The sequence below is a fragment of the Carettochelys insculpta genome, chromosome 2 (genome assembly GCF_033958435.1).
Source record: "Carettochelys insculpta isolate YL-2023 chromosome 2, ASM3395843v1, whole genome shotgun sequence".
In the NCBI taxonomy this organism is placed as follows: Eukaryota; Metazoa; Chordata; order Testudines; family Carettochelyidae; genus Carettochelys; species Carettochelys insculpta.
This window is the reverse complement of record NC_134138.1, coordinates 145592686-145619891: the sequence shown is the minus strand read 5'-3', so window position 1 is coordinate 145619891 and position 27206 is coordinate 145592686. Positions and strand designations below refer to the sequence as shown.

The window sequence follows — 27206 nt, the reverse complement described above, 5'->3', positions numbered from 1 at the left end:
TTCATGAGCGGGAGGCAGTGGGAGAGTAGGAGCGTTGGGTCCGCACCAGCTCCAACTGCTCAGGCAGCGTGTGCCTTGCTTCTTGCTCCCTACAGCAGTCATGCACTGCCTGAGCACTTGGAGCTGGTGCAAACGCAGGACTCCCACTCCCTCCCTACCCCCCATGCAGGAAGGAAGAAGGAATTTGCCAATGGGCAACAGACCCAGCTTTTCAGGAAACATGCTGGCTGTTTGGGGACGGTAAGCAGCACACGCACTTCCTGAGACCCTGGACCTGGCACACAGCTGCAGCACCCCATGTACCAGCCATGCTGTCTTCTCCGCTAGCCCAAACCTCCACAAATACAAGTTCCCTGCCCTTCCCATAAATAAAGACAATGCTGAAATGTTTGTGTTGGACATATTTTATTTAAAAATGAATCCTGGCCAACAAGCCCCACTTGGGGTCAATGCCCCCTCTGGTCACAGCATCATCAACACCTGTATCCCCACACACACCTCAGTCCTGAGCCTATCATACACCAGAACCCCATTCTGAGCCTCTCACATCCCCAGTCTTCTGTTATGACACCACTGCACAAATCTATACACTGCAAATCTGAGTCCTGAGCCCATCATACTCCTTACCCCCTTGCCCTGAGCCCCTCATACACCCCAACATGAACTCATGCACCCTCACATCCACAATCATGTGGTTTGCTCAGCACCCCTACACTATGCCTGACCTCAACACTCTCCAGCCTGGAGCCCCATTCCCTGAGCCACCAGCCACTTCTCCATCTCTTTCCGCACCCAAATTCTCTCCCAGAGCTTCCACCTTTCACCCCTTCCCACATGCAAATCCCTCATTCCCACCCCAGCACCCATACCTCCTGTCTCAACCCAGTAAGAGTGAGTAAAGGCTGGGGACAGCAAATGATGGAGAGGAAGGGAATGGAGAGGACAGGGCCTCAAGAAAGGTATGGGGTCTTTGGGCTTGCCCTGACATTCAAAAAGTAACCTTGCGTATAAAAAAGATTGGAGACCACTACCATAAAATATTTATAATTTTCAAATTTCATACCACAAAATATGATTTTTTTTCTTTTTGCCTTTTGAAATATAGGGGTGCCAGTTTGACCAGTGGGGAGGCCGAAGAATGATGTAGAAACTTTTTTTTAACTTTCTAGCATGCTCTCAGGAGTGTTTGGGACTGTTCTATTGTGGGAGTAGGTAGCTGGTCTTGTGCGGTTACTGGTGGAGGGACATATATAAGGCAGTACGCGTCCATATGCAATAGTAGTAATAAACAAATGTTCGTGCTACCTTATCAAAGTAACTCATGTCCATTAAATTTATTTTAATCAGGAAAATTATTTTTTTAGATCATAGATTATGGCCATGATTAAGAAAAGGAAGTATGATGAAGACTAGGTTAAGTATGGCTTCACTGTTATGGAAAAAAAAAAAAAAATCGATCAATCATCCTCAATGCTTAGTGTGCCACACGGGTCTCAGCAATGACCCCTTGAGAGTTAGTCGTCTTGAGCGATGCTTGATGAAGACCCACAGTGCTTAGACAGACAAACCCAAGGAGTTTTTTGCTGCTAAACGTCAAAATTTGAAACACATGAAGCTGGACGCTAACGAAGCCTTTCATCAAGCGTTGGCCAAAGCAGTAGACACAGCTCATGAACTGTGTCTGCTCATCGCTAAAGCCAAGAAAGCGCACATAATTGGAGAAACTCTTATGAAGCCTTGCTTGTTGAAAGCAGTTGATATTGTGCGTGGTGTCAAAAGCAAGAAAAAAACATTGGAAAATTTCCCTTTCTGACAATTCCATAAAACGACGCTTTGGTGACCTGGCGAAAGATCTTGAACTTCAAGATGTGTAGGCTTCTTCTTCTGAAATTCAGTGTAACAATACCACTGACGCAGCACAATAATACCAGTTGCTTATCTACGTTCCATTCCTTAACAATGGAACTGTGAAAGAAGTTTTTTCTTTTTTTTTTTTCAAAAAAATTTGACAACCACATCAAAGGCTTCTGATGTATGCCAAGAATTTCCAACTTTTCTGAAGAAAATAGACTTTCATGGGGAAAACTGTTTTGTGTATGCACAGACAGTGCTCCAAATGATGCCTAGCTCTCACTCTGGATTTGTTACACTGGTGAAAGAAAAAAATTCCAGCCACTACCACAATTCACTGCGTCATACATAGACAAGTGTTAGCTGCTAAAATCCTTCCAGATGACCTACATGACTCATTGAATTCGGCCATCAAAGTTGTCAATTTCGTGAAGAACAGGGCTTTAGACACAAGACTTTTTGCTGCTCTTTGCACAGATTTTGGAGCAAATCATAAAACTCTTTTGTTTCACACAGCGCTACGATGGCTTTTCAAAGGTAACGGGTTTTCCAGATTCTTTAAATTGAAAGACGAAGTAGAAAATTTCCTCAAGCAACAGAAGAAATAAGAGTTATACCACGCATTTACAGACCAAACGCTTCAACTTTCACTGGCATACCTCATGGACATTTTTGAATCTTTGAACAATCTCAACTTGAAACTGCAAAGAAATACTGATGCTAACATTACAGGTGCACCACTATGCCATCAAAGCGTTTACAGAAAAAAATTCAGCTTTGGAAATGTTGAACACAAGCTCAGATGCCTAATTTTCATCTTTTCTGACATTTTCATCACTTGCTGAAAATGAAGGTTTCCAAGAACTTTGTAAAGAGGATGCGAAGAACAAAACTGTGCTTCATCTGGACTGCCTTGTTAATGAATTAATCTGCTATTTTCTAGACAACTTTTCTGGCAACCCCATTCATAAATTATGTACTCTATTCAATATTGATGTCGGTTCATCACTACAAGTATTGAAAGAACAAACACTAGAAATAAAATATAATTCAAGTGCAAAAGATAATTTTGAAAACTGAAGCTTGGGGGAATTTTGGATAAAATATATCCTAACGTACTCAAAAGTTGGAGAAGAAGCGCTACATATTATTCTTTTGCTTTCATCAATGTACCTTGTGAAGAAAGCTTTTCAAGTTTAGTCACATTAAAAATGAAACAAAAAATTGACTGGATGTCAAAAATGGTTTGTGTTGCACACTTTCATCTTTCAAACTCATGAAGAAAATGCACCATAATCCTTCACATTAAATTTGTTTTGCTTCTGCTTTTCTGATGGTTTTATTACATTTTTGGGGCCTAGAAAAACTCTGATTACTTTAAATTTTAAATAACATTTTTATACCAAGTTTCTGTGTTTATTTCGACTTTTAAATTACGAATTGAATTTTTTGTTAAAATGGGGGCTGGATGATGGTGAAGAAGAGGTGGGGGGCGTGAGGGTTTCTCAAAAATCAAAAAGGGACCTGGTGACAAAAAGTTTGGGAACCACTGTCCTATGGTAAAAACACATGAAGAACAACAACAAAGCTCTTCACAAATATTTATACCGGGCAACTCAGCCAGCTTTACCTCTGGGTCTTTCATCCCCTCATTCCCATTGCATACAGCTTCATTAATTCATTTAGGGACAACAGGAGTAAGAAAATGAACATGACCTGTTGGTTGATCTTAACCAATTCTGGATCGATCTTTACTGTATATTCCTAATAGTTTTCCCTGTACAGTAGACCCCTAATTTATGCAGAGGTTGGGTTCCTGCACTACCCCACATAAGTCAAATTTCATGCTGGTCAGTTTCCTGTCTCTTATGAGTGGTGGGCAGCCAAGAGCCTGGCTTTGGGCTGCTCACTGTTCACAGGAGAGGAGAAACTTACCAGTGCTGCTGTGCTGCTCAGTTTCCCTGCTCCTGTCAGTGGTAGCAGACAAGCGTCAGGTTGCTACCCGACAGGAGCTTGGAAAAAGCTCCTGTTGGGGCAGCAGACTCACTCTTGCTGCCACTGACAGCTTCTCTGCTCCTGTCACAGGTGGCAGCTGCTTCTGTGCTCAGTTTCCCCACTCCTGTGAGCAGCGAGGAGCTGACGCCTCGCTCTGGGCTGCCTACCATGCACAGCAGCCAGGCCGGTCAGTTTCCTGGCTCCCCTGAGTGGCAAGCAGCCTGGAGCCAGTTCCCCGCCACTCAGAGTCGCATTAACCCGAGATACACGCAACTTGAGTGTGTGTATCGTGAGGTTCTACTGTATACTTTTACCTGTTTCTTAGCCTCCCATTATGTGGGACAGCTATGCATACAGTACTGATAAATAATTTGAGAAGACCAGGACTATCAATTGGTAGGAAGGATGAAATGTCTGCCAAGGCCTGTTGTTTGAGATTTAGTTTTTTTCTCTGTGCTGTAGCCAATGAAAACAAATAAAAATGTGGGGTTTGGTTGCTCGTGAATTGAAATGTTTCCTATATTTTTAAACATTATCTGGCATGGAGAAAATGCAGAAGTGAAAGTTTACTCTCTGATACCATGCACATTCAGCTTCAGCATGGTGTAAGTGGCGCCAGGTATATCTCTGCCACATTGGGTGAAGTCAACGGGACCAAGATTTCATGCTCCAAAGAGAACCATATTCTGTAAGCAGTGTCATAGGAATGAGTGAGTCCTCTGTATGAGCCAGGCACTGCTCCATGTGAGTGAAGGTGTCAGAATCTTGCCTTGAAGGTTTCTAAGCTCTGATCCTACAAACACTTATGCACCTGAATAGCTCTGCTCATGAGCAGTGTTGTTAAACTCAAATGATCTACTTATATGAGTAAAGGTACTTGCATGCAGAAGTGTTTGTGCCATTAGAATATTAGATTAAATTCTTTAGGGCCAGGACTAGCTCTTTCTATGTGTACAGAACCCAGGGCAATTACACAGCTGTTTAAATGGGGACACAAACAGTAAGTACAGCAACAAGTATGCAGCTGGGAGCTGCTTAAATACTGTCCTTAGACTCATATTAACAACATGTATGAAATTAATGAGGACAACTATTTAGTAAGATTATTTTACCTTATTTTTCCCAAGCTGCCATTCGGTACTTGTACTGTCACAAAGATGAAGGAGGACGGCACACTTCCCTTTCATATCTTCAGGCAGAGCCAAGTGTCTCATTAGCACTTTATACCTGACCCCCACCACAAAAAATAAAAAATTATTTATTTCATCACAGCACTTTCCCCCTTCCCCTATTTTATTAGTTTTTTTTAATTCAGTGCAATTGAAAGCATGAGCTCAATATCCAGGTTTCAGATTTGTTTCATACAACTGTTGCATGGCATATTACCTTTTATAAAAGTCTTGGAAGTGTCTTCTCACTGGAAAACCAGCTCTCCGTATCCTCACTGTCTCCAGCATCCCAGAATAGTGTAGCTGGTTAAGTACCACTGTCTGGTCAAAGTGATCTGGCATCTAAAACAGATTTTTAAAATTAAAATAATTTAGCAATAATGGACTGTAACATGGTCTCTAGCAAATGAGTAATGTGGTGAGGTCCTGGGAAAATTAAAAAATCTGTATATACAAATCACAGAAGCACAGTGCCAAGTCACAGTTTCCTACACCTAAAATAAATGATATAATGATATTTCAGATGAAGTGAGTCTTTGCCAACAGAAGCTTATTCCCAATTAAATCTGTTAAGGTCTTTAAGGTGCCGCAAGAGTCCTCATTTTTGTGGTTGCAGACTAACATGGCTGCCCCTCTGATGCTGGCTATATAGTTTCTAAAAACACGAGTATTTCAGGACACATAAAATCTCTCTTCAGAATGAAGCAAAAAAGCAGTTTTACAGCATTTTAAAGACTAATAAAATGATTTATTAAGTGATGTGCTTTTGTGGTACAGAATTTCCAGATCTGAAGTAGTGAGTCTGTCCCATGAAAACTAACAAATCATTTTGTTAGTCTTCAAAGTGCGACATGACTGTTTTTATTTGTTTTAAGATGCAGACTAACAGAGGTACCTCTTTGTGACTCTTCAGGATGAAACAGACTAAAAGTGTAATTACACAATGTAATCTCCATTTTGGAGCACTATAACTGCTATTTACTCCAATCAGTCATCACTTTTCCTTTCACTTGAAGTTAGTAATCACACATTGCTCTCCATAATGTCCCCCTGCCCCTTCCATGTTCTGGGAAATGCCAGGATTTCAGGCATTCCCCACTTTCCAGGCACAACCAAACCTTGACTCTGGTTTAAATTAGAGCAAGAGGAAGCTGCATACCAAAATGTTGTGGTCATAGCTCTTATGGTTTAAGAGGAGTTCTTGAATAAACAATTCTTGAGCACTGACAGATGGAGGCACTCTAAAATATATAGTAGATTAGTCATGTATCGGCTTATCCATGCAAAGCAGCAGACAGGTCATTTTATTGTGTGTACATGGTAGAAGGCATTTTTTTCTACCTATTCTACCATAGCATTCTGATTCTTTAGCTTCATGTTAGTTACTTTAACATCCTTTCCGTTTTAGAAAAGAGATGCATCAGATAAGCTGTAAACGTGATTGTTCACCTAATAAAGCCTAAAAAGTAACATCACTGGTGTTTCATATTTAAGGCCTGGAGTCCTTCATGCCACAGCAGCCTTTTTTACCATAACTTGCAATCATGCTTCTTCACTTAAGCTGGGTCTACACTACAAAGTTCTGTCTCCAGAAGTCACCGTCGACAGAGTTTTGGCAACAGAACCTCTGTCTACAGAACACGTCCACACCTAACAGGGGCTCCCTCGTCGACACCCTCTGTTGACAGAGAGTGGCCAGACCGCCCAGCCCTCTGTCAAAAGAACAGCCAACCAGAAGCTCTGCAAACAGGGCAGCCAGGTGAACCAAAAGACCCCTCTGGCGCATCCACACTATGCTTCTGTCGACAGAATCTGTCTACACAGGCACCATGTCTCAAACTTTCAGGACATAACTTTGCAGGGGAAAAGATTGTGTTCTGTCGACAGATTCTAGACAGAACGCATTTATAGTGTGGATCCTCCCTAGTTTTGTCGACAGAAGGCCTCTTCCGGCAACAAACTTCTGTAGTGTAGACACAGCTTAAATGTTGCAGTAGAAGAGTTAAATTCTTCCTTAGATTACAGCCATACAAAGTCCCTGAAGTCACTGTAAGGTGTCAGTCCTGCAAGGCAATGAGCACTCCAGCCCAAACATATAGAAAGGTATGTGCTTGACTGTATAACATGACTAATTCTATTGCATTCAGTGGAGCTATTTGTTTACAGTAAGACACTTACTCAAGTGCTTTGCTGGTCCAGGCCACCTACCTGAGTAAGCCTGGAGTGCAAAGTATGGTACATACAGCTAATGGATCACATCCAGCTCGTACTGCAGTCGGTCACTAGGAGCCGTGTCAAATGCAAAGTGACACTGATTCAAAAGACCTTTTCTCTGACTTGTCAAACAGTGAACTTTAATCTATCACAAGTATTAAGAAAACACAACCTCACAATCATTATTTTAGAACTGCACAATTTCATTCAATTGAATATCATTCGTTTCTTCCAGTCACTATTAAACTAATTTATTACTTTTGTTGTTTACTACAAAGCAAAGTATGTATAGAGAATAACTTCAAAAACATTGGTGTATTAATTTCAACCCTCCCTCCTCTCACAAAAAGCAGTCAACATTTAAAACAAAGATCAGTTAATAGCATAACAATCTTCCTTTCATCCCTTTTCTCCCACAGCACTGTTTTATCATGTTTATTTCTGTGGGTAGTATATAAAAAAAATTCTGAACCAAACTGCTTAGCCAAAAGAGTTCTATAAAATTCAGTAACATCATTTTACAGTCATCAATAGAGTATTTTAACCTCCTCTTTGGATAAGAGGCCAAAATTCATACGGAAAACAACAGCCACACTAACCTTTTCTCCACATTGAACAATAATGAACATTATTCTTGTGCTTTGAAAAGTGCTTGGTCACCATGGCAATCCCTTCCATTCTTAGGATAATTAGTGTGGTGTGGCTGTGGGATGATTTCATACCAAGTCAGAGAGAAAACAGTGGGCCAGTAAGCAATTCAACCACTAAAATCTACTTCTCATAGGGCACTGAGGTTGGGTATCTGTTCCTCAGACACTGATTTCTTTAACTAGTGGGATGAAGAATCTATAAAAATTATTCATCACTCCAGGCATTACTCTAGTAATTTATTTCTGTTACTACTACTATGATTGTTTCATGGTTTTACCTCTCCTCATCCAAATGAAATTTAATGTTCTTGAAAGAATGTTCTTGATGTATCTGGTAATAGTGAAAACAGACTGTTGAAAGTGCTGATCAGATTTGTAATTGCATCTCAGTCTTGATTTTCAATCTCATCTCTTAAGTCAGTTTTCATTTCAATTTGTTTGGACCTCTGTGTTATATAAACTATTGGTAGGTACTGGAAATGCTATCCCTCCAGATCTGATGAGGTGGGTCTGCCCCACAAAAACTCATCAGCTAAAAAATTCTTCTGGTAGTCTTTAAAGTGCTACATGACTGCTGGTTTATCTCTTAACCCAGTGTTTCTTAAATTATGTTCCGCGCAACACTGGTGTTCTATGAACAACTTGCAGGTGTGTCACAAGCGTGTGACACTTCTGACATTATAGTACACTGATGGTATGATACACTACGACAGCTGATTAAATTGCTTCACTTTGTTCTGATGTATATGTTGTTTTGTTGGTCTGACAACAATTTTTTAATGAAAATTTTCATAGGTGTTCCACATAAAAATATTGTTTGATGTTCTGCAGTCTCAAAAATTCTTAAAATCCTGTGGATATGAAGAAACACTGTATTAACCTATGTATTTGCAACTTATTTCGGGGTGCTATGTAAATATTAAGGATAGGACTAACTTTGCATGTTTTCCAAGCATGCTTTCCAGAAGCACCCAACAGACAGTGGCTTGGTGATGTGGTCACATGCCTTGTGTGCTTGTGAACCTGAAACAATTCCGGACTAGCCCTGAAAAACGGTGTTTGAAACATACGAATCCAGATGCAAAATCTGTGTGCTCTCCTCTTTTCCCTCATGTAAACTAAAAGGCGGGATATTTTATTCGTCCATCAAAATAATGCCTTCCTGTGGATTTGAAGAATTTTGCAAGACTGCTTTACACCAGTTGCACCAATGACCTACATTATAGCTCAACTTATGAGATCAGACCACGACACTGGTTTGAAAATCACGAGATTTGGGAGAGTTATGTGTGTGCGAATTTGCCTTCTGGGTTTTAAGCTTTTAGGGAGAATTCACATTTTCAAGCTTCTCCCTCTCCCCCACCATGAATCTACAAGGGCTAGAACTTTATTTCTTTTTTGTTTTGTTTTTAAATAAAAGCTGAGATTCTCAAGTTACCAGCTGACTCCGGCAGCAAAGGGCTTTTAAGAAAAACAGCAAATGTCACCAGAGCTGGCAACATTCTTAAAAGATGTATTTGGTCTTAAGTTTTGTTTCTCTTCTGCGCTTCAGGTTGGCACTAATATCATCTGAGGGAGTTCTCCGAAAAAAGGGAAAAATGGATAGTGACAAGTTTACTGCGAAGTCAGTTCTTGTGACCTGCTGAGCATGTGCTATGTTGGTTTTCGTCTCGGAAGAGAAGGGATTTCATATGTACCATGTGCAAGTTGGTCCCCCTCTTGGAAGAAGAGATTAGAGGACTTGATGAGCAAATATCAACCCTCCGGTCCATCAGAGAAGGTGAAGATTTCCTTGACAGAAGGCAGCATTTAGTACTGCAGGCACAGCAGGCTGAGCAGCCAGTAAGGGCAGTACAAACTAAGGAATAAAACTGGAAGCATGTAACCTCCAGGAGAAGAAAGCCACTTCAGGTTATCTCCAATTCCAGTGGAGGTAAGCAACTGCTTTCAGGCTGTCTGCACGGGTGATACAGTGGAGAATGCTGTGGCACAGAGCTCTCACAGATGGGATCAGAAGAAGACCCCAATGGCTGGAAGACGTGGGATACATAGTCTTAGGGATGGCAGCTCTAAGACCACCACCCCCAAGAGAAAAAGACAGGTGGTGGTGGTGGTCAGGGACGCCCTCCTAAGAGGGACGGGCTTCATCCATCTGCCGTCCAGACCTGGAATCTCCAGAAGTTTGCTGCTTACCAGGAGATGGAATCCAGGATGTGACAGGGAGACTTCCAAAAATCATCAAACCTACAGATTATTACCCCTTCCGACTTCTCTATGTAGGAATCAATGACACATCAAAGAACAACCTTGAGCAGATCACTGCGGATTATGTAACTCTGGGAAGGAAGATTAAGGCATACGAAGTGCAAGTGGTGTTCATCCATCCTCCCTGTTGAAGGAAGGGCTCCAGGTAGAGATCGTCAAATCATGGCAGTAAATGCGTGGCTACGCAGGTGGTCTCAGAGAGAATGATTTGGTTTCTTCGGCCACAGGATTCTGTATTAGGAACAAGGATTGCTCAGAAGAGACAGGATCCATCTCATGAAGAGAGAGGATCTAGGGCTGGTATTGTTCAACATCATTTTAATGATCTGGATGAGGGGATAGGTTACACCCTCAGCAAATTTGGAGATGACAGTAAGCTCGGGTGAGAGATAGATATGTTGGAGGGTAGGGATAGGTTCCAGAGTGACCTGGATAAATTGGAGGATTGGGCCAAAAGAAATATGATGAGGTTCAGCAAGGAGAAGTGCAGAGTCCTGCAAATCAGATGGAAGAATCCCAAGCATTGTTACAGGCTGGGGACCGACTGGCTGAGTAGCAGTGAAGCAGAAAAGCACCTGGGGATTACAGTGGATGAGAGGCTGGATATGAGTCAACAGTGTGCCCTTGCAGCCAAGAAGACGAAAGGCATACTGGGGTGCATCAAGAGGAGCATTTCCACCAGATCTAGAAAAGTTATTATGCCCGTCTACTCGGCACTGGTCAGGCCACGTCTGGAGTATTGCATCCAGTTCTGGGCACACCAGTATAGAAAGGATGTGGATGTATTCAAGTGGGCTCAGCAGAGGGCAATGAAAATGATGAGAGGGCTGGAGCACATGACCTATGAGGAGAAGCTGAGGGATTTGGTTTTATTTAGTTTGCAGAAGAGAAGAGTGGGGGTGATTTGATAGCAGCCTTAACTTCCTGAAGGGGGCTCTAAAGAGGATGGAGAGGGGTTGTTCTCAGCAGAAACAGATGGCAGAACAAGAAGCAATGGTCTGATGTTACAGAAGGAGAGGTGTATGTTGGATATTAGGAAAAACTATTTCACCAGGAGGGTGATGAAGCTCTGGAGTGTGTTACCTACAGAGGTGGTGGTATCTCCACCCCTAGGGCTATGTCTACACTAGCCAAAAACTTTGAAATGGCCATGCAAAGAGGTTTACTAATGAAATACACATTCAGCACCTCATTAGCATGCGGGCGGCTGCGGGTACTTCGAAATTGGTGCGGCTCATCCAGACGGGGCTCCTTTTCGAAAGGACCCCACCTACTTCAAAGTCCCCTTATTCCCATCTGCTCATAGGAATAAGGGGACTTCGAAATTGACGCAGCTCGCTGCCACACGGCTGGTCCAGACGGGGCTCCTTTTCAAAAGGACCCTGCCTACTTCAAAGTGCCGCGGCTGCTCGCATGCTAATGAGGCACTGAATATGTATTCCAGCGCTTCATTAGTAAACTTCGAAATGGCCATTTCGAAGTTTTTGGCTAGTGTAGACATGGCCTAGAGCTTTTATAAGTCCTGACTTGACAAAGCCCTGGCTGGGACGATTTAGCTGGAGTTGATCCTGCTTTAGGCAGGGGACTGGACTAGATGACCCCCTGAAACTTTTAATATAACTTTTGTTTCATTTACAGGAATCTTAGGAGTTACTGTAAGATGAGAGAGAAAAAATGGCTTTCATGTATTTTGTTCATCTTCAATGCTTTTTGTCTAGTAATTTTCAGTTTTTCCCAGATAGTCTTTTGTTTGTGAGACTCTTCCAGCCCTAGGATTCTAAGATTCTATAATCCGATTCTATGATGCGCATGTACACTCTCAGCTATTTTATCACATGACCACTCTCTTTCAATTTATGCTACTAGCTCATTTTTAAGAGGTTACCAAAACAGTGGTGACCAAATTCATTACTGTTTCAAGGAATTTCACCATTATGTAAGTCTGGTTTCATCAATACATTTCAAATAGCTACTGCCTGCTGTGTAATGTTTGTCTATCCCATGGAAGCAAATGCAGATTTCATGCTACCTAGGTCTGTGGAGGATGTGAACTTGATTGTCCTGAGTAAGAGCTGGTGGCTATTCTGTCACCCAAAATATGTCCCCACTTCATTTCTACACAGCAATACTGGCTGTGACAACACAAGAAGCTATCTGGAGTTCTCTCAGACTACAGGCCCAGGGAGTGGGGGAGATTGTAAAGAGCGAGGAGACAAGACATTTAAGGATATCCACCTATTTACACAGTTAGAAGGAAACAACAAAAAGAAACACTAATTCAGTCCTAGGCACAGAAGACGACAATGCAGCACACACATAAAAAAGTAACAGTTTAAGCATCATAATCTTATTAACTATCCAAAAAACTCATTCAAAGCTTATTCAACAATAAAGCACAGAAACCTCATAATGTAATAACAAATACATACTTATCCCTCGATATATGAGCACTACAGGCACAACTGGGTCCCAGCTTTCTGGCTGTAGGCAAAAACTCGTAAGAGGGACACTAAATTGCCATTAAAATATGTGTAAAAGTCTCTGATTGGTTCCAAGTGCTCCCAACTTGGGGAAGGAGTGGCAGCAGGTAACGCTCCTTTTGAAAGGTAAGTGAACCTTGGGTTGTGGGGGTGGGGCGGGGGGAAATGTGTGTGTTTGGGAGGATTAAAGGCTGGGGGCAGTTTGGGAGGGAGAGTTAAAACATGGTGGCGGGTTGGGTCCGCGGGGTGGTGGGGAGAGGTCAGGCTTCAGGCTGCTGCAGGTTGGGTCTGTGGGGCTGGCGTGGTGTTGGAGGGGGAGTTAAGGCTGCAACAGTTTTGGTCTGCAGGGCCGGTGGGGGCAGAGGGGGAGTTAGGTTGCGGTGGTTTAGGTGCACAGGGCTGGCAGGGGGGAGGGGTGCGTGTTAGGTTGCGTCAGTTTCGGTGCATGGGGCCAGCAGGGGGGTTTAGGTTTTGGCGATTTGGGGTCTGCAGGGCCAGGGAGCAGGGGTGGGGGCGGCGTTCAGTTGCAGCGGTTTAGGTCTGTGGGGCCAGTGGGTGGGTCAGGCTGCGGTAGGTTGGGGCTGCAGGGCCGGTGGGGGGGTACAGGCTGCAGCGGGTTGGAGCCACAGGGAGGCGGAAAGGCTCATATTGGCGGGGAGAGTTCACTCGTCCAGTGAACAAAGGTAAGTATGTGTGCCCCTCATTTAAGCGGGTACTCGTAAGTAAAGTACTTGCTTAATGAGGGATGAGTGTATCTTAATATTAATTATTTGCATTACCGTAGCACTTGGGAGCTCTAGTCACAGACCATGACCATTGTGGTAGGCATGGTACACAGGCAATAACAGTTGGTAGGCACTCATCTCCCTCTTTATCTAACAGAACTGTACAAACTACAGCCCTGATCCTGCAAACACTTATGCCTCAAATAAGTGGGACTACTCATTCCGTGTATATCTGCAAAACTTGTGGCTACAGAGCATATATGCAGTACTATAAAAATGCAGACACTTCTGAGGCTGAAAATGGGAACAAACTGTGTCCTGAATATTGTTCCCTGTAATTTTTTCCACCTATGGCATGAATAAATTTTGTTTGGTGCACCTCCAATGGAACTCATGCTGCCAGCTGTGGACACTGTGGGCGCACTCCAGGGTGGCTGCCCAAGTGCTCAGTTTACAGAGAACACCGGTCCTGCACTGTAAAAGTACATTCACTCTAGTATGTTGTCTATTTTACACTACATGGAAAAAGTCAGATTTCATCTACACTAGTTTGAGGCCAGGTCTACACTAAAGGGGAAGGTCAAACTAAGGTATGCAAGTTCAGCTATGTTAATTAAGCAGCTGGAGTCGACACACCTTAATTTGGGCTTCCACACCATCTCCACTGTGGTAGACTACTGTTACTCCTAATGCAGGGCAGGAGTAGTGGCGCTGACACAGGCACCCTGTGAGTTCGATTTAGTGCATCCCTACCAAACGTACCAAACTGAACTCTAGAAGATCAATAGCAGCATTGCTCTTCCCGGAAGTGTAGACATAGCCTGAGTCTGAAGTAATATGAGTAGAGCACTTCCAGATTTAAATTACTGTAATGTGAGGTTAGAGGTGGCCCTGGACCCCTCAAAAATGGAGAGGGGTAGAAAGAGAGAGGGAGAGTGTACTTTGACTGCTACTACGTTCAAAGGAGTTTACTTTATAAACACACAAATGAGTGGATTTTGTGAAGTATTTTAAAGTGAGCAGAACCACAGACTCTCTCTTCTATAATACTGTATTGAAATACAGCAAAAATTAATAACGTACTAAAAATAAAACTAGCTGAAAATAATGTCAACATTCTAGCAAACTCAGAAAAGCAAGGAGATTCAACTGAAGGCAATCAAGGCCCATTGCCACAATCGTCATAGTATCAAGTCAATTTGCAAAAATGAGTTAAAATTGTTTCAGGTTCTAGATCAGCTCTGGATGCCTGTGCATTTTCTTTTCTTCCCTTTAAATAACCATGTTTTTCCCTCCTTTGTTGCTCTCTGCGAGTCTCTCACAAACAAAAGATTATCTGGGGAAAACTGAAAATTACTAGACAAGAAGCTTTGAAGATGAACATAGGAAAGGAAAGCCATTTTTCCTCTCTCACCTTACAATAACACCTAAGATGCCTGTAAATGAAACAAAAGTATATTAAAATTTTCTGAAGGACAGCAATTTTTATTTTTAAGCAGAATATCCCTTTAACTTGACTTACTAGCACCTATTCAATTGCTCCATCAGCACACAGTCCATATTGGAACAATAAATAACTCATCAGAGTAAGCAATGCTGTGGGTTACACAGAGAATTGCATGAAACTACACTAACAATAGGCCAAATTGTTTTAATGAAAATACTGTGTTTAGGGCAGCAAGGTATTGGACCTTCCCTGGTTTTAATAACTGCAAGTAAGAACTGTTCTGCTCAGAACTTGGTTTTTGGTCGTTGTTCTCTTTTCCACTTCTGAATTGCATCCTGCAATTTATCAGTGTGCGATGTACACCAATCTCCCATGAATTTGCTCCAGAAGGCACTGAAATCATGGCTTTGACATGACCTATGAAAGCAAGACTCTGGCTCCTTAAGATGCTAAATGCCTTCTCTGTGCTTGCCTAAAAGCACGAAGCTTGTGACTAAGATCATGATCAGGAAAAGCCCTTTAGGGCAGACTAAACTGCATTTATTTCTCATATTAGTTAGCTCCTTCAAACTGGCTGGGGAGAAGGGGCACAAGAAGAGGGAATGTAAAGCCTAAAAGTACATATAAAAATGTGCAGTTTTCTCACGGTGCCAAACATTGCTTAAAACTCACCTCTAGTAGTAGTAAAAGTAGTTGTAGTAGTGATAGCTTGGGTTTAGTCTCCATTTCAAATGATAATTACAGCTACTCTAGGAAACATGCCTTGTAAGCCTAAGGCAGTCAAGGCCCTGCCAAGCTAAACAGTCAAACTAATTTTGGCTAGGTAGACAGAATCTCACAGCATGGAGACGTCATGAAAAAATTCTCATTTCTAAAGAATTCAGGTAGAAGTTTTTTTAAGCAAAGAAGAAACACACGGTATAGGCTGACAAGCAAGTTCATTGAAACAAACAGCACAAAATAAGTTGGAAAGCCAGCCAGATATACAGAGATAGATGAAAAGATTTCACTGAAGGGACATGGCAAGATATATTTAAAAAGTCTTTCCCTGTTTGCAAACATTTTATATCCAAAGGAAGGAAATCTGGGCAGTATGTTATCTTGAGGGATATGAACTTGATTAAACGAGCTCATTAGTTCCTTACATGTTTTATAGTGGACTTTGCCCTATCACATGAGTCTAAAGCATGTTGATTTCTGTTCAAAGGCAAATTAAATCTGCTCCACGGAGAGATTTATTATATCAGGTCTTTGCAAAAGGGGTCCCTGTGCTTTTCCAAGATAACTGGATAGAGGTTTCACCTCTCTGGTCTGGCACCCTCGGGACCGGAGTGGTCCCAAACGAGGGATCGATGGCCCCCAATCCCGACCCCACTCTCTCCACCCTGGACCCCTGTGGAGCTGCTAGAAGATACCAGACATCTGATCCACCGCCCTGCCCCAGGCTCCCCAGGAGGTCAGCTCTGCTTGCCCTCCTGCCCTGGCTCACTGGTCCAGGGGCATCCCTGGTCCAGTACTGAACGAAAGAGTGCTGGTTTTAGGCGGTGCAACCTGTGTTACGAGCTCTGCAAATTAAAACACCTGCTAGGTTTTCCTGCATGAATTTAATGAGTGGAAGCAAATTTAGCTCCACATATGTATTTTTCTTATCAAAATATCTATGCCCTCCATTACTTTTAAAAGATACAAATCACTGGGTATTGTAACATTGTGTGATTTATACTACTCTAGAAGCCTCCACTCCTCATATTCAGTCCCAAATAGCAAACTAGTACTTAGGCAAGTGCACAGGGAGCTATGCTGGAAAGCCAGTGTGGTTCAGGGGATAGGAGTCAGGAGAGCTGAGCATTGTTCCCTGTTAAGCTGATGTGTGAATTTGGGGATTTTCCCACTTTTTCTGGTCCATTTGCACAGACTACCTTTTACTTGTCTCAGTTGTAAACTCTGTGGGGACAGGGACTGTCTCTGTTTGTTTGTTTCAACCCCAGTCTGGGCCTAGAATGACAGGCATATAAATCCTTCCAGGCTTCAGAGAAGCTACTCCAGACACAAGTGGCCTGTGAAAAGAGTGGAAGGACAAATGATCTCCTCTCCTCCAGGTTACCCGTGTTTCTTTGGGAATCCACCCAATGCCATCTCTCTGTATAACAGAACCACTTTGTTTTTGCCCTGAGGTTAAATTATCAGTGCAAGTCACACAGGTGAGAAAAAGCGTTTCTCGCTTTTGTAACTTTTGTTCTTTGAGATGGTGCTTATATCTGCTCCAATGTGGCATGCGTGCATCACATGCACAGCTGCTAGGAAGATTTTCCCTCATTGCTATGCATCAGGTCAGCTGTAGAGTCCCCTGGAGTGGTGCTAGTGCAATGCCCTATGACCCTGTGAACCCAAATGCCCCTCAGTTCCTTCTTGCCAGCTACTCTGACAGTGGGGAAGGAGGGTGGGTATAGGATCAGAGCAACACATCTCGAAAAGCAACAGTTACAAAGCAAGCCAGCAGTCCTGTAGCACTTTGATTTATTAGGTGATGAGCTTTCGTGGGACAGACCCACTTCTTCAGATCTGGAAAATTCTGATAAATGAGAATAGTGACAAAAGCGAGTAGCTCTTTTTCCTTCTGCAAGTGCTTGCTCATATTTATTCCAGTCAGGTGACTGACAAGCCTTACCCAAGACCAGGGGGCAGAGTCACAGCACAGCTGACTTGAGAACGGAGTTACCAAAGGCTGTGCGTGTCCTATCTTTACTGTTGCTCAGTGGTGTGATGTGAAAGTAGGCATCAAAGACCATGTTGAAGTTTGACACATTTCCTGGATGGGTATGTGAGCCAGGAAAGCCTCCGAAGAGGCCTGTTCCGTTGTTAGGAAGGGTCACTCGCAAGAGCCAGAATACTGACAATGACATTGTGCGGTTCGACCACCTACCCACCAGAGATGTTCAGTCTAAGGGTCACCTAAAGAAAAGGGTCCTGTATCTCTCTATAGTCCACTGAAGGAAGATCTGGGATGGAGGTCCCTGCCCCTCCCTTATCTGGCAAGGAGCTGGAGGAAGCCACGACAGCAACTGCTTCTGGAATGCCACCCTGCTGCCCCGGTGTGGGGAAGAGGGTTGCCTGGACCAGCCTCAGGCAGGGGTGACACGAGGACTCCTGAGCACGGGGGTTGGCTAGCAGTTGCTTCTGTGGTGTGCGAGGTGGCTGGGGACACCTGGATGATAGCAGGCATTGTGCCCTGGGCCCAATGAAATGCCCACAGTGTCCAGAACTTCCACTGAGGTGTCCACTGGAAGCTCTCATGTCCCTAGGCAGGCAGGGATCTCAGGCATGGACTGACCAGACAGAACCAAGGCTTCCTGAAAGGAAGAGGGCAAGCCGGGATGAGAATTCCAAGGGGGGAAGGTGAGAGATTTCAGCTGGAGCTGTCAGTGCCAGACACTGAGGTGGAGAGCAATGTCGAGACCAGGACCCTGTGAGCAGTACCCACGCAGCAAACTATGGTGGGACCACAGCAAGACGACGTGGAGCCCCCTCAGCACCGGTGTGGCGTCTGGGACTGGTGCTGCGAACAAAGCCGGTGCCGAGGTGAGGATGCACGCTCTGAAGAGCAGTGACAACCTGGAATACCCAAAGCCCCAGAGGGGATGCAGCCAGGAAGGGGAAACTAATAACTATCTGAATATGACTATTTACAACTATCCACAACTATCTGCAGAAGAAAGATCTGGAATTGCTAGAGACATGTGGCACCTGCAGCACAGAGAGCCACAATTCCAACGGCCATCGCTGGCAGTAAGAAGGATCTTAGTGGTGGACATACGTAGGGCATCGCACTGGCACAACTGCAGGGGGCTCCGCAACTGACCCGATGGGTAACAGCTAGGGAAAAACTTTCCGACAGCTGTGCATGAGGCATACGCACACCTGAATGAACTCTTACTTTGCACCAGGGCAGCTCTTCTGTGTTAGGGGTTTGCACCAGTCTAGCTACACTGCTCCAAATCTCCCTCACATACACAGGCCACAAGGCATGACATCTGAGCATTCTTTTCATTTTTTATAGCACTTTACTATCCATAAAGTTAATTCTGAATGCACATGAGAATAAAAGATGAATGTTTTATAAGCTTGATGGTAAATAAATGTAGAGAGTATTACGAGGCATGGAAGTCCCAATCCTATTTACAGCTGAGAAAATCCAGCAAGATGTGGAATAACTCAAACCATAGGTGCCACCTCCGTGGGTGCACCAGAAAAAATTAACAGGTGTTTAGTACCTAAAGTCAGCTAAGCTCCCTCCAGTGTCTCCTGCCCAATGGCAGTCCGGATGATCAACTCCTCCCACTCCCACCCTGTTCCCAGTCCCTTCTGAACACTGCAAAACAGCTGTTCCTCAGGGTGCAGGAGGCACTGGGAAGGAAGGAAAGAAGTGGAGACTTGTGAGACAGAGTGGGAAAAGTCCGGGCGGGGGGGGGGGGGGGGGGCATGCAGAGCCTTTGGGAAAGGTGTGGCGTGGCGTTGTAGAACACGTCCCATGTACAGGGGAAGCTACTGCCTGTGTATCGGACTCCAATGACTTCAAGAAAACATACTCTGAAGGCAGCAACATAAGAAAATAAGTATGTAGAAGCATCTGGTGTTCTCTAGCATGCAGCCAGCACCAACTCTTGAGTGCTGAACAGAACTACTGAAAAAGTGATGGTTCACTGCTTTTTGGGAGATGGTCCTTCTTTATTCCAGTAAACATGAGAGAGAAGAACATCAGGGACGAAGAACTACACCATAAATGCTAGAAATTTAAATTTACATATGATAGTGACACTGGCTTATTACATTTCAGGACAATTAGTGGTTTCTTGGGTTGAAATGGTCTAAATTCCACCTTCAATTACACCTGTAGTGCCCTATTTCAATGGGGGATCCACAATGGCACCAGGGCAGAGTCTGGCCAGCAGTGCCCACAGCCTGGTGACAAATAACTCCCAAGACACACTATCTCCTAAAAATGTTCAGCCCCTGTTATTTCTTAGGCACCGATTCAGTCGACATGCTTACAGTGAAGCATGCGTTTAAGCGTTTTGTTGAACTGGGGCCTTACCACTTGAATATGTTATTTTGAGAAGCCTACTGAAATCCACAATGAAGTTCACAGGGATTCATCCCATAACAGGGATTGTGTCTCCACCCATGTGAGAGACATGTAATTAAGAGCATCTGAAGAAAGTGGATTTGCATTGTGGAGCAGCTTCGACCAATACAATTCAATACAGCAGCTTCGACCAATACAATTCAATACAGCAGCTTCGACCAATACAATTCCTGATACAATTGACAGAAGGGGAAAGTTACACCAGAGGCCCCAGATGGAAATCTTCATTGACCCTGCCCCTTCCGCATGTGAATAATCTATTGTCATTTTATTTAAAGTAATACTAATTAAAGGCTCCAATCCCTGCAGGCTAACCCTCAGTCTGGCCACTCTTTCTCACCTCATTGTACTTGGTCAGCAGTCTTCCCTGGAAAAAATCAAGCAAGCTGTTTTTTAGTTACAGACCTACCATGGGGGGTGGGGGGAATGAATTAAATTAAAAGACAGCTGTCCTTCCCTAGCAACACCTGTGAAGCTCACCAGAATCAGGATCATCACAATTCATGACAATGGTCAAGAGAACTGTATCTGTGACTGATACTGCTTCATTTATAGGATAATGGACGCTGTTAAAATTAGCAGATGCATACCTCCTCAAGCTGAATACAAACTAGTCTCACAGAATGAAATAATGACCCTGTGGAAACCTATGGCACAATTCCCATTGACTTCAACGAGGCCAAAATTTCACCCACAAACTATGGCAGTTCCACTCATATTGGTTTTTTTTTTTTTTTTTTAAATCAAAGCATATTCATTTTCAGACATTTCAGACAATTGATACATAAATTAATATATTTTTTCTTTAGCAGACCACATCTATCTATATTTGAAGAAACAAAATACAACAATTTTGAGATACAGTGTTGGTAACATGGTTACTCATGCCTGTGTGGCACAGAAATAAAAACAGGTTACACAATGTTATTTTTCACTCCAGGTAGAATACTCTTTCGTTCTATCTACACCAGCATAACAGAGTCTGATCCTACAAGCACTTCATTGGCTAGGACAGTACTTGTTACTTACTACTCAGGGGTCTTGAAACTGTCCAAGTGACCAGTCCTCACTCAGGCACTAATGTGTGTCCCTTTTGCCACTATGGCAACAGCAGCAACCCCTGAACACAATGGCACAAAGGATGTTAGGTTAGATTGTCACAGTCCCTAACCTGCACGCAGGGGAAGGTGGGGAATGAGGCCTCCTCCAGACATGCGGAGGAACCACTGAACTGCTTGCTTGATAGTCCCTCCTGTGAGCAACTGGGCAAGAGGAAGAAAGAAAAGTGATGTGGAGAGGGTGGAATCCTCGCTCCACCCCTCTTCCTCACCAGCCAGAGTAGGGAGATGCTTGTAAATGGGCAATGCACTGCTACACACACAAAAGTCAACTCCTTTCCCCAAAGCCAGGGAATTATACATGGCGCACAGGAAGAATTATTACTCTACATCATCATTTGTTCTTTGGCCTGCTCCAGGAGTGTTGCAGCAACATGCCACCACCAGCACAAGGCAGATTATAAAGTTACTATTTAGGCCTTTTGAATTGCAAACCCAAATGCTACCAGTGATTTAATGGGTTTCCTTGCTGGAGTGTTGCCTTGCCGTGGCTGCTCAGCATTCTTCATTATTCACAAAGAGTTTGTGTTCGCCATATTTGGCACCAATGCAAGTGCTGCTGTAATACTGAGTCCAGTTCTGATGTCCATAATTCCAGGGCAAACTGGAGAGGGTTCAGAGAAGACCCATGAGAATAATTAAAGGAAGAGAAAATGTGCATGATACTTAAGATTCAGAGAGAAAAAACTACTTAGATTAAAGAGAAAGTTAAGGATGGTATGATTACAGTCTGTATGTACCTTCATGGGAACAAATATTTGATCTAAGAGAGAAAAGTAAAAATGACTCAATGGCTAGAAACTGATACTAAACAACTTAAAACTAAAAATAAGGCATGAATTTTTAATATCAAGGGTAGTTAACCTTTGGAACAATTTACCAAGAATTGTGGTTGATTCTCCACCAGCTAATTTTTAAAATCAAGATTGCATTTTTTCTTACTCTAAAAAGATATGCTCATGTTCAAACAGGAATTAATTAGGGTCGTCCTGACTACGTCTACATGAGCCCCAAACTTCAAAATGGCCACGCAAACGGCCATTTCGAAGTTTACTAATGAAGCGCTGAAATGCATATTCAGCGCTTCATTAGCATGCGGGCGGCCGCGGCACTTCGAAATTGACACGCCTCGCCGCTGCGCGTCTCGTCCCGACAGGGCTACTTTTCGAAAGGACCCCGCCTACTTCAAAGTCCCCTTATTCCCATGAGCTGATGGGAATAAGGGGACATTGAAGTAGGCGGGGTCCTTTCGAAAAGGAGCCCCGTCGGGACGAGACGCACGGCGGCGAGGCGCGTCACTTTCGAAGTGCCGTGGCCGCCCGCATGCTAATGAAGCGCTGAATATGCATTTCAGTGCTTCATTAGTAAACTTCGAAATGGCCATTTGCGTGGCCATTTCAAAGTTTGGGGCTCGTTTAGACACGGCCCCTTTGACCTGGAAATCACATTAGTTGATCACTGTAGTCCCTTTATGATCTATGAAAAATAATCTAGCTTTATGATCTATGAAAACCCACAACTTTTACATATTTAAAGGGATCTTAGTTCTCTACTCTCTTATTTGACTTCAGATGCTAGATAGCCAGTTACAAAGATTAAACTTCTTGGTTTATCAGGTACTAGCAAAGTGTGCACTGTGCCTCTAATGCGCCTCAGTCCTGACTCTCATCCCCAACCTGAGTGGATGGTCTCCTTGGTTAACACATTCCATCTCTATGCCCGTATTTGAAAATGCTAGGAAGAACGCCCACTGTGATGTGAACACTTCAGGTGCAAACTGAGACCATCAACAGTCTTCATTTAACACACCATTACCAACCCCAGGCCTCAGAAAATTGTGATATTATTTTAAACCCCAGGAGATTTAAGAATAAAGATACAGTTACTTTCAATTGCTTCTGAGTCTTTGTGACTGTAAGGTATATCTAGGTCCCACCTTCATGCTTTTCTCACAAAGTGCATTTTCCAAAAACTGAAAATGTTAGATTATCACATATTCTCAGGGCGCCAGTGACTGGGGATTTTAGAAAAATATCAATTAATACATGACTCATGATAAATTGTGGGGGGTGTTAGTGCTAAAATCATGATATTTGATCACAATTCTTTTTCTTTAACTAGGAAATGATTTACCTCTCTTTCTCTGATAGGATTAGTTCCCATACAGACTATACTTCAGTACTGTATTCATAGATCAGGGGGAAAAAAAAAACTCCGCAAAAAGCCAACTGTATTAGTGGGCTTATTGCCCAGTGTTTTCTCAAGCAGGGCAATGTTCCTTGTCATTCTTACTCTGGAGGAAGAAAATGCCAATTGGAAAATTCTGCTTCCAAGGAACCTTTCCTTTTGCTTCTTCACATAATAAATAGTTGTCTGAAAGTCATACAGGAAAATTAGCTAGGCTTAGATCACAGCTAATATTTGAAAGGAATAAATTAGGAGCACTGAAAAAATATTCCACTGACCAGATCTGTGTTGCTAAGAAACCAAAGGACAGGCAGCATTCAAAGGCCAGATTATTCTCAGCTCATGGTAAACTGATAGAGTTCTATTCATTCCAAATTCCTGACTCTGTGGGTGCTGGCTGCATAGACTCCATGACTGGAGAGAGTGTGATTGCAATTCATAGAGAGTGATTGCAATTCAGATCTAAGTCCCATGACACCAGCCTCCTTGAACTCTGATGGTGACTGAATGTTCCAGTTCCCCTTTGCCTGAATTCTCAAGTAATGCTGCCTACTCGATTTAACATGGGACTTGGGACTCAACTTACACTCAAAATTCAAGAATTCTAATCAACTGATAGTCAGGGAGTCCAATGGCGTCGTCATGAGGGCTCCCAGAGGGTGACTGCCAGCTATGCTTAAGACAGAGAATTGTGGCCTACCTGCCAGGACCTATCAAATATTTTAAATGGCCTCTCTAGCTCCAAGCTTAGAAGCTCAGTGTATAAAAATCTGCACCGACCCCTTTCATCAGCACCAAAATGTTTCATTTTGTCATTTGGCTAAACTATAAAAGATTCCTGCCATGCTCTTGGAAGATGATCCAGCCATATCCAATATAATCAGTATAACAGCTACTCTATAAAAACCTTCCAACTAATTTCCTCTCTGGCCCAAACAGTCTTTGGTAACTCTGAGATCATACATTTTAAAAACAAATCTCAATCCTGTTGCATCTCTCTTGGCTATTCTCTTCAGAATGTTCTATCATACGCTGGTCTTGTCTTCTTACTTGCTTATATATTAGAAATTCAGGTCTTGTCTGGAAGACTGTACAAGTAACTGAAGAGCAAGCTGAATAAGGAAATCCAAGTGCAACCTGATCAACTGAAAAGGGGTGTGTGTGATTTCAGGCTGTTTAAACCAGTTTTGTAAATGTTTGCTTTTGTTAACACCTACTTTACTCCGATGCCTGACAGTTTGGAGAAAATATTCTGTTCCAGACTCAACACATCCTGACTCCTTAACAACTGAAAAATGTCCCATTACTGTTCTCTTCTGTTCCAGTCAAAAGTAAGACCTGATATAGCTAATGTAAAAATACACCAAGCAAAACCAAGAACAGTAAAGAGTCCCTTCCCTAACTCAAACCTTTCTCCAAAATGACAAATCACTCATGATTTATTTATACTGTGTATAATAAGACAAAACATCATCATTGCTTGTAACCCTTATCTTTACCTACTCTGAATCACAGTAACTTCATCTGTTCAGTGGATGGTGGTATTCAATTTCACATTGATGATCAGCAGCAGAATGGTAACCATCTACCACAATAATTACTATAATACAGCATCCGTGACACCATGAGAATTTCTTGTAATGTAAGAAAATATTGTGATCTTGGAAACTGCAGCAGAGTAACACCAAGAATGTGAATGACATAGTGCATGGGGCTCTCTTGGGCTTGGATGGTAATTTGGTACCAGCAGAAAGATGCATAGTAAAATCCTGTCCTGCATCGCCACACAGATTACTTGGATCTTAGATGTGGAGTGCAAGAATATGCCTGCCCTTTCTCTTCTCACAGCAGATATTTGTGGGCTTAACCCACTCTACTCACTCATCAGCACAGCTAAGCAACTGTAGGGTGGGTAAAATGTTTGAGTGTGGAATTAATTTTGAAGCAGGCATGTGCTTCAGTGTACTGCTGAGTTGGGACTTTACTGATAGTGTGAATCAGGGGTGCACAAAGTTGGGGGTGGGCCCCCTTGAGGAGCCATGAAGTGTCATAAAAAGGGGGTTCAGTATAACCAGCTGCTGGGTGTCAGGTTCAACCACCTTATTAATAATGTTGAAATAAGTTACTGTTTTTACTATTTCTACACCGATTAATAAAGTTATTTACATTCTACAAACTTATTTTCTTCCATGTGCTGAAAGGCTTTTTTTCTTCATATGAACATAACTGATATTTCCATCGGTTTGCTAACGTGAGACAGGTTGCAGAGGCCCAGCTAACTTCAGGGATGAAAAGCGGAGCCCCAGCATAAAAAGCCTGCTCGCCTCTGGTATAAATCAGTGGCAAATTACTACCTGTAAGAAGCAGGGAGGCAATTTTAGTTTCCTGAGTTACAATTCTTTCCCCAGGAAAATGCCTTTGGTGGTTCAAGTATATGCCAACTCCTTAACAGTTTTTCCTGTGATAAAATGTAGCATTTGGTGAATCAGAATTAGAAGTTTCATGCAAACTCTGTCTTCTGCAGGAGCGTATTTCTGTTTGCTACCAGGAATTATGGTCTGCAATTAGCTGTATAGGGTTTGTGACATATCTGCTATGGCACTTTTAACAAAACCACTCCTTCCTCCTTTAGAAGGCTGCTTCAAGTTTATAATACTGTAGTTCTGAGCCTGGGAGGTATTTCCTTTTGCTGAAATAAGCACAAATGATGTAACTGGCATATTTTGCGTGGGTATTCTGTCTTTTCAAACTGAATCTGGGGCAGCCATTCATTAGAGCAAGCTAATACCACACAGGATTTGGCAACTATCAGTGTCTCTGAGAGAGCAAAGGAGTTCTTTCAATTTATACTTTTTCCACTCTAGTTGACTATAGAAAGTTGTAGGCACTGAGATTTCCAGATAACAGTCGAATTTATCAAAGTGATTATTTGCTCCTTGTTTCTTAATGTAAAATATTTTGGTTTCCAGGGTACGCTGTTAAAAATGCCATTAGAAATCCATTGTTTATTCATGTAATTACACTACACACAGATAAGATTTATGGGTGCTATCTGAGAGATCACTAACAATGGTACATAAAAATGATGAAAAGATCACATGCTACTGGGTATAATTTAGTGTCAAACTTGCCCTGGAGGCTAACAAGTGAAGCACAGTGGGACAAAATATGCAAATATTTGACAATCCATAGATGTAAATAAATATATAGAAATTTTTTGGTGCTCTGAGTCATTGCCACACTTTTGGCTTGTATGCAACAAAACCAGTAAATTCACAGCATCAAAGGCAAGTTTACAACATACAGTCATACCCCGAGATACACCCATTCGAGTTACAAGAATTCGACTTTATGAGGAGTTTCATTTAATACCCCTACTGCAGCTTTCAAGGTATTTCTTCGCATTTACGAGGACCGATTTGGAGGCTGGCAGTGCTGGTAGGCAAGCACCGAGGGGATGGAGTCGGCTGTGTTGGCCTTGACAAAGAGGCCGTGCAGGGGGGCGGCAGTCTGGTGCAGGAAGGTAGACTTGTCCAAGTCCCGGCAGTAGATCACGCAGCTCTGTGAGACGTGGATGCTGGGCACGCAGCCCATCCCAGCTCTGCTGCTGCCGCTCACCCCTGAGCAGCTAGGGGGCCGCCGCCACCTGCCCTGCGCAGCTGTGCCTCAGGCACCCTCACTGTCTGTGGCGCTCCCTCCCATTTAGTGCCTGGCACGCTTGCTGCTGCCGCCGGCGGGGCTTCTCCATCGTGCAGCCCCGCATGAGAGAAGCATCGCCCCTCGCCAGCTGGGGGCCCCCTGTGCCTGCCTAGCTCCCCATGCAGCCAGCCCCTGGCAGTGCCCCCTCCCCACTTAACCTAAGCTGTGCTCAGGCTGGGCTGCCTCCCCATGCCCTGCCCGCCCCCTTGCACTGGATTTAATGGGATTTGGTGTTGTTTTAGCATAAATAGGTGCACGTTCCG

At 43.2% G+C, this 27206-nt stretch overlaps 1 protein-coding gene across 3 annotated transcripts in view; it reads right to left on the bottom strand.

Annotated features, from left to right (window-relative positions):
• The window catches only part of MYO10 (myosin X), a 341810-nt gene that overhangs the window by 94671 nt on the left and 219933 nt on the right, over positions 1–27206 (bottom strand). For all 3 annotated transcript variants that reach the window (XM_074987822.1, XM_074987821.1, XM_074987820.1), the window contains 2 exons: positions 5233–5357; positions 4959–5073 (listed from right to left, as the gene is read on the bottom strand). In XM_074987822.1, the coding sequence (XP_074843923.1) occupies positions 4959–5073; positions 5233–5357 (240 nt within the window). The remainder of the gene's footprint in view (positions 1–4958; positions 5074–5232; positions 5358–27206) is intronic.